At 36.3% G+C, this 8,656-nt stretch overlaps 1 protein-coding gene across 1 annotated transcript; it reads right to left on the bottom strand.

The window, feature by feature from the left end:
• Positions 1–2,707: 2,707 nt before the first annotated feature.
• On the bottom strand, positions 2,708–5,141 carry FPRO_16056 (uncharacterized protein; the record flags this gene model as incomplete). The annotated part of the gene is made up of 5 exons (XM_031225158.1): positions 2,708–3,702; positions 3,753–4,132; positions 4,182–4,504; positions 4,557–4,791; positions 4,837–5,141. The coding sequence occupies 5 exons, from the start codon at positions 5,139–5,141 to the stop codon at positions 2,708–2,710; spliced, it is 2,238 nt and encodes a 745-aa protein (XP_031090345.1).
• Positions 5,142–8,656: the final 3,515 nt, after the last annotated feature.

Genomic DNA, 8,656 nt, shown 5'->3' with positions numbered 1-8,656 from the left:
AGGAAGGTGTTGGCCTCTTCGACCATCGGCACCATTTATGCTTAGGGTAGCTAGCATGTAAGGGATAAATACATCGACGCGTATTCTACTTACTAAAAGGCCATAATTCAATGCTAAGAAGCTGTGAACGAGTCTTGTCGAGGCTACCGGTAATAAGCATGCTTCTCTTTTCCCGTAGATTCCTGATTAACAGCCTGCATCCAGCTGAATAAGGAATCAGTGTGCCTGACAGAGAGCCTTGTGCATGCTTGGCTGAGCGTGATAAAATGCTGACACCCCCTCCTCTAGATCTGATGTTCTCACGCTAACTGTAACTCATTATGGATATCGCAGGCCTTATTGTTAGAGTCGCGAGGCTTGCCAGACTTTTTACTTCCTGCATAAAAGCAGTTAATATAGTACAGACCTACTAGACATTCTAAACTAACTTATATACTTTAAATACTTAGTTCAGGGTTGCTAAAACCCTCTTTAAGTAATAGGGTCTATGCGTTAGAATTAAGCACGGCAGGCTACTACCTTATTACCACTCTAGCTTTAACGACAAGAATACGTCTAAAAGGGTAATGGAAATACTACATATTATCTCTTGGCCTGTCGTTTACAAGATATGCAGCGACGGCCTGGCATCAGCATGTTACCTCTGGGTTGCAGGGTGATCCAGTAATTCTGGGGCTCTGTAGGAGATTCTTGAGTAGAGATAACCCGAATTGGGGGTTCTGGAGGACATTGATTGACTCAGAGAACCCAATACTGCAAGGCTAAGATGCTGAGACTATTCCACCTGGCCCCTTATACTATGCGATAGAGATGGGCTTGAAGGATGTGGATGTTTCTCTAATCACTGAGCAAAACGTGAATGAGAAAAGCAGCCTGGGACGGTCGCCTCTTGGTATTGTTTGTATTAAGGGGCCCATAGAAGTTGTTGACCTAATGGTTCATAACGGAGCCAATATCATAATTCCGGATATTAATGGATGGACACCAGTCATTGTGGCATCATTGCAGGGACACGTCGACGTGGTTAAGCTGCTTCTATGACGGTAGCAAGCAACACGGGAGTGACACCAGTCATGGCGGCATTATCTGAGTCGAGGGACATCGCCATTCGATATATGCCAAGACCCTCTGGAACTTCTAGAGTTGGAGTGTACTGAAAAACCGTCGTTGAACGATATAAAATCTTGGAAAATGATGTCGTCTTGGTAGTTCTGGCTTGTTAGCGTCTGTTCCCCCCCCACCTGCTGGCTACTAGCGTATCTCATACCTCTGTGTAAGTAACCCTTATCCTGTGTCATTTGAACGAGTCCAACAAACTTTTCAGGGCTGTGGAGACCTTTTGTGTCTTGATCTTAAAGAGCTGTCGCCTGGTGGAGTCGACAGCTTCCGACGGACGATAGTCAACTGTGCCTCTCTCGCTAGAAGTCGCACACAGCACCCAATTGTTTCTTGCGATCCACCAAATCCTCCACCTCAAGCTCATTTAAGCAGCGTAGTTGTGCCGTCTCCTCAAGAAACGATATCAAGGCTTCCAAACACTCAACCTATGCGCACACTGTCTCAAGAAGACCCGAATCTCGATTCACCTGGAGATTCTCAGTACCTCCTTGTTTGCATCAACGGAAAATATTCCACCGTTCTTGACCATATAGAACTGAGTTGTCAAAGTAACGACGAACACATGTTTCGTCAAATCCGCGACGCCTACCACAGAATCCGTACGGCAAACCAGTGGAGAGTCTCGTTGCTTATTCCGTCATGGCTTTGCAATTTATGTTATGGCATTTCAATACGGTCGCCACGAATTTACTCGCTGCTGAGTAGACTGAAATGTGTCGTTGCTTCGAAACTTGCTGGGCCAGACAAGTCTTTACAAAATTGGGTCCGCAGTTCGGCTAGGCTGTATCCTCTTCTTTCGGTGACCACTGAGATTTGGTCATTGCTTATACTAATTTACTGCCTAGTTTCAATTGATTCCCGTCGGTGAGAAGTGCTGTCCAGGGTGGTTTCACAAAGGTCAATTTCCTCCAGAGACAGAAGTAAGGGCGGGAAGATATCTGTACGAGCCGGTCCCTATGGAAGACGTTGAATTCCTCCATATCCCTCTACCTCATCTGCTAAAACCAGGCCCTCATGTTGATAAATATTGGATAACGACTTTCCCCAAAAAGCTCAATGAGCCATTGGCCCGTAACCCTGGCACTGATGGTCAGAGGGTTATAGGATGGGGTATTCGCATCAACGAAGAGCTGAATTGGCGCTGTGTTCTGTTGCTGTTGATCGTTCTCGTTGTAACTGGTTTCGGTGTCCTTACGTATGGGTTGATGACATCGGACGACTCATCGTCATTTGGCATGGGAGCTTACTTGGTTGCTGTTTCAACTACTTTCATTACCTTTCAATACTTCGCTTGGAAGGATGAGGAGGTTGAGTTGAAATAGACAGATACTGCTAAGACCGGCTTGTTCATGTACCTTGGCGGCAAGTATGACGAGGTGGGGAGGGAGCTTGCACCCCACAAAGTAGTAGTGGTCAGATGAACTTTGATACAACTTAGTCAATACCGTTCTACATAAACAGTATTTTTATATTCTCTATGATATTCTTAAAAGTCAAAGCAAATACATATCGAAGAAGCAGTCCCAAGAAAACAGAAGCCTTCGCCACACAGATCACCAACGATTGTTCCATAAGAATTTCATATTCATCAATCTCCATGTGATACAGTCCCGTGTACTGTCTCGGCATGGTTTTGCAAGTGCATCTTATGATCTAACGTCTCATCACACAGGCGGCAATGGAGCTCTTCGTGTGGCTGAAGATTAGAAAGATGACGCCGTTTGAAGTGCCTGCTCAAATCCCCCGTTGAGTAGAAAGGCTTGATTAGGCCATCGATAGCTGGATCGGAAAGCTCAAGAGTAGTGGCCCTACCAACACAGAGAAAGCACCTCCGACTTCGCTCCGTCCCGTTTTTGACAAAGACTGAAGTTATTGCATCACCTAAGGCGCTGCCTGCAGTCTTCTTGGCGGTTTTATCATGCAGCTTAGAGACATCTTCCTTAGATGTAACCGCTTTGTATCTTGTTAAAGGAGGCAAGGGTGGTTCTTGGACAGAACAGTAAGACATGACATTGAGAATCGCTTCGTTACGGCGACAATATTCGGACTCGATTGTGTTGGTCACTGGGGCCATTAAGGCTTCGTATAGGCGTTTCTGGGCTGGATGAGCATCGTCATCTGATGGCGGCATTGGTGGCTCCTCAAATGTCTTGCCAGCTAATTGTCGCTCGATATCGGTTACAGCCTGTTCCCGGGACCAAGTGTTTCTGATCTGGTCTTTGCGTTTTCTGCGCAGACGCGCCTTCTCGCTTTGGATATCCTTAGTAATCTTCGTTAGGCGGGCGCGAACTTTCTCCGACTTATTGCCTTTAGAGACAAGGTATTTACGCTGTCCAAGGAGTTCCTGAATCTTTGGATCATCATTAATACTTGCAGACTGCTCAGCAGTGAGATGGGTAGGCCGTCGCTTGCTGGCTGAGTACCCGATACTGCAGGCTTGACGCATTAGCGCTTTTTGCTGCACTTTATGGCTTACAACGGCCATAGTATCCACAGGGACAACACGGCCGAGGTAATGCTTCTCGAAAGTCCTAGAGTTGGCGTGTTGAAGCATTAGGTTGCGAAGTCCATCGCTGATATTCGCTGCATCACTTGTCAGCCAGTCAGTCTTTGTACGTGACATATGTACGCACAGCATTGGTCAAACTCGTTGCCTGCGTTGTAACGGAGCGTATATAAGATCACAACAACGCCAAACCCAGCTAGTTCGCCAAGCTTCTTTGTCCAACCGGAAATCATATTGTACGTAATCTGTTCGTTTGTAGATAATACGTATGCGTTCATGCCTGTCTTAGTGGCCCTGCGAAAGACGAATATGTCATTCATACTCTGCTTAAGTGGCAGAGGTAACTCGTGCTCATCAGGGTGGATATCAAGCTTGCTCAAATGCTCAGGAGAAGTGAGAGTTGGAGCATCAAATGCCCTATGATGGAATAAAAGACCCAGAAGAAGAGTATGTGGACTGAGTAGCAAGCTCGAGTCAAAGATAGTCTCGGGAAGAGTCAAGACATTGCTGTACAAGTCAGGCTCAGTGGCCAAAAGCGCTTGATCTCGTCACTCACGTTTCTTTTTCTCCGAGAAAAGTCTTCGTGAAGCGAAGCCTAAAGCGAATAAGAATACGGTGCGGGCCACCGAGGGGATCACGCGCCAAAGAAAGCTCGAGGTCACCGAATCTTAGGAAAAGGAGGGCTCTAGGTCTAGAGCCACTTGGTGCGATGAGAAGGAGGAACAAAAGAGCATAGATGCGATGCTCGCCAAGGTGGAACCTTTGTTTAGTCGTGCTAATAGTTGTTTCTGCTTGCCGCTTAAGATCCTCGATAGTCATGCATCGGTTTTCGCGTCGCTCTCCTGTCAAACCGTGATCGACAACGAGTTGCCGAAGGATCTGATCAGCTACATGTTAAGACTGTCGTGACCAAGGAAAGGCAGGTACGTACTCTACGCATCCTCCGGTTTAGAACCGGGTCGATCTTTTTCTTAGTCTCTCTCTCGTATACAAGCCGAAACTCCTTCCAATACTGCTTAAGCGAATGGGAAGATCTTATACCAGGGAGCCTCCTTCCCCTAGCCCCCGTTTTCTGGGCAAAGAGCCAATGAAAGAATGCATTAATCTTACTTAAGGAGATTTGCTGCATGCAGTGTTTAGGGTCTTGCTTGGTGTATTCACAGTAACTAATAGATGTTAGTAGTTTTGCAAGATAAAAGATTGAGACGTACGTATTCCACCGCCGTTCAATTGCATCGAGTTGTCGAGTTGTGCCATCAGCATACGCAGTGTCATCTGCGTCCTCTTCCTTGAAGTCATCTTCCATGCGGAGAAAGAACTCCGGAGGTAAATCACTTCCACCTGGAGGACATGCTGTATCATTCAACTCAAGGTCAATATCGCTGGCCTCGCTGAGATTGGTATCTATGTCTGAGGTGTGATCGTTGTCGCTGTCAAACACGCTATCATCTTCGTACAAACCTACTGAGTCATCAGACTCAGCGAGGGAAATAGACTGGAGGCTCCTTTGAGTCATTGGTAGTAATTCAAGGGCAATAGTGTAAAGGAAGGTGATGGAGATATCTTACCTGGCTAGATGGCTGAGGTGCCCAGTATTTATGTTCAGCAAGCACCGCTAAAGTAATATTCATAAGGGAGCGTGTATAGCGAATAGGAATGACCATGCAATGATCTGGCGCTTAGGTAGGCAAGGATGTGAACAAGGCATGGCGGCTAGCAGATAAATATGGTCGGTACATCTGCGATACTTGACAGGGGGGTTGGCGTAGATTTGTGGGGAATATCACTCTTAAAGCGGCACTGGTTATCCTGGCAAATGACTGACAGAAAACAGCCCCGCGGCTTGCTGAAAACGGCACTAGAAAAGCTGCGACAGCATATTAAATGGTATATTTATACTTACCTTTATAGAATTTATATTATATTTTTCTTAAAATAGGTAATACATTATTATTTCAGTCTTTATTACTTTCCTTAATTAAAGTTTAAGATTCTATATTAGTATTATTTAAATTAATTTTGTTATTTAAGGGGCAATTTTTATAGACTATTTAATTAGTTCTTTAATTAACTTACTAATTATAATATATTAACTATAAATATTTAAGTATTAAGTTATGTTTCTAAATAGAAATCATATTAAAGTTAATACTTTAATCCTTTTTATTAATAAATACCTTTAAGTAATTATTAAGGAAATACTTAAGCCTAACTTACCTAAGCTATTTAATAGAACCTTTAGTAAGCTAGCTATATTCTTTATCTAATATAGGGCCTTTATAATCTATTACTTAATTTAGTTTAAAAGGGATTCTACTAAAAGTATATATTATAGGATACCTTAAAGGTATTATTATATAATAGTTCTAACCTACTATAGAGGCTTATCTTAATAAACTAACTTAAAGTGATAACCTTAAATATTTATACTTTATAATAACTTTAGTGTATTTAAGAATTAATAAAAAAGGATATACTAAATAATATATTAAATTCCTTAAATAAATTAAATTAGCCTTTAAGTATATAGTAGAATATTAATAGTTAGTATTAAAGCTACCTTAAGATTAAGATACCTTTATATTACTGTTTTTTAATAGACTTAAAGAAACTATTTAAGCAGAACTATATAAAATACCTAAACTTAATACTTTAGTTAAATATATTAAAATAGTAATAAGAAATTAATGGTTATTAATTGACCCAAAGAAACTAAAATAATAGATATAACTTAAGATAATAAGGCAATAAACCTTATTATAATATAAATTAAAGAAGATAATAAAAATATTAATACCTCTTATAGAACTAAATCTAGATTAATAGCTAGTAAGATTATAATTAAAGATAAATCTAAACTTACTTCTTAAGAGTATAATAAAAAAGGTTATAAAGACCATGAGTATAAGAATCCTATTAAAATTAACTAAAAATATAAATTAATACTTTAAATTCTACAAAGTAAAAAGGTAACTACTATTAAAAAGAATAATAATAATAATAAACTATAAATAGCTATTTAAATTATTAATATAACCTAGTTTAAATATAATAAGTTAAGATTAAGTAACTCTACTTAAGTAAATAACCTATTCTTTAATTAAAAAGAAATACTTAATAAATACTACTTAAATATCCCTAAAAAATAATAACCTATTTTAGAATATATTATATTAATAATAGAAATTCTATATTAAAGCAACCTAGAAAAGTAAAAGATAAAAATAAATAAAAATAAATAAAAACTATATTATAAAAAAAAAGAAGATAAACTAATTTAACTTAAATAGATATTTATACCTAAATTAAAAATACTATCTAGTAAAAGAAAAACTATTATTATAGTTAAAAAGGGAAAAAAAGTTAACCCTAGTCTAAATAATAAACCTAATACTAATTTAATCTCTAATAAAGGTATAAATAAAGTATTAATCTCCATTATTAGCCTAATTTAATATTAATTTAATTACTATAATAAGGTTATAATTAGTTATATAATAGCCTTAATTAGGTTTTAGGCTCTTATATATAATATTATATTAAGAGCTATAATTAATATTAATAATTATAATTAATAGGTTAGGGAATATACTTATAAGTCTGCACTTAATTTATTAATTAATCAAGGTCTAACTGACCTTTAAGTAGAAGTGTAATAAACTTAGCCTAATATTCTTTTAGGTAGGGTAAAAAAAGAAGGCTAATATAGCTGCTAAGAGGTAAGCAGTATTAATACTGCTTAATTAAGGCAGTAATTATGCAGATAAACCTTATAAGATTCTAACCTTTAAGATATAGGCCTACTATAAATACCTTATTATTTAAGCCTTTATATATAAAGTTAAAAGCTTAATAGCCTTATAAGGCTAATAGTAAGGGAAAAGAAATTATATAATTAATTATAACTTTATTATAGTAATTAAATTAATATTAAAATAAGCTGAAGGTAAAAATTACTATAAGATTTATATAATAATTATAGCTATTATAAAGAACTTTTTATTAAAAACCCTCTTTAGCTTAATTAAAATAGTTATTTTAAATTATATTTTAATTAGTTTGATTAATTATATAAATTAAATTAGTTTAAGTTATTAAGTTTATTTCACTTAGCTAGCTAAAGAGCTATTTAGGTTAAAAAAGCTAGAAATAGCTATTAAAAAAGGGTTACCTTATAATATAAAAAAGATAGCTTTCTTAATTATATTAATAGGCTTAGCCTTATATAAAAAGTGGCTTAATAATATAATTATTAAGGCTAAATATATATGTATATTTCTTTTTTTAAGTTTATTTATTAGCCTTAAAAGGTATTTAAATATCTTTAAAATCTATTATAATTTAAATCTTCCTTACCTTTTAAATAGTAAAGCTTTATTATATTAATATTATTAACTTAATTGCCTCAATTATAGCTTAAACCTAAATATATTTAATTTAACTAAAAAGCCTTATTTATTTTTTAGTTAATTAAAATCTTCCTTTTATAACCTTACTTTAAATATCTTATATTAACCTCTATAATATATTTTTTTTTAAATTTATATATTAGCCTTAAAAGGTATTTAAGTATCTTTAAAGTTTACTATAATTTGAATATTCCTTACCTTTTAGGTAGTAAAGCTTTATTAAGTTAATATTATTAAGTTAGCTACTTTAATTATAGCTTAAATTTAAATAAATTTAATTTAGCTAGAAAGCCTTACTTACTTTTTAACTAGCTAGAATCTTCCTTTTATAAACTTACTTTAAAGGTCTTATATTAATCTCTATAGTATATTATACTTTAATTATTTAATATATAGTAAGTTATTTAACTTAATTTCTATACCTTTTAATTATAATTATTAATAATATTATAACTACCTTATTATAATACCTATTAAAAAAAGCCTATAGTTTAATTTTTCCCTAGTTTAAACCACTAATTCTCTACTAATATCACTTTATTTACAGTTCTTAGATATAAGGTCAATTAGTTACATGCCCTAATGTATATATTTAATTAATAGATATTAATTTAACTTTTCG

The sequence above is a fragment of the Fusarium proliferatum genome (assembly GCF_900067095.1).
Source record: "Fusarium proliferatum ET1 genome assembly, contig: FPRO_scaffold020, whole genome shotgun sequence".
Taxonomy (NCBI): domain Eukaryota; kingdom Fungi; phylum Ascomycota; class Sordariomycetes; order Hypocreales; family Nectriaceae; genus Fusarium; species Fusarium proliferatum.
Note: the sequence above shows the minus strand (reverse complement) of the source record. Positions and strands in the feature narration are given on the sequence as shown.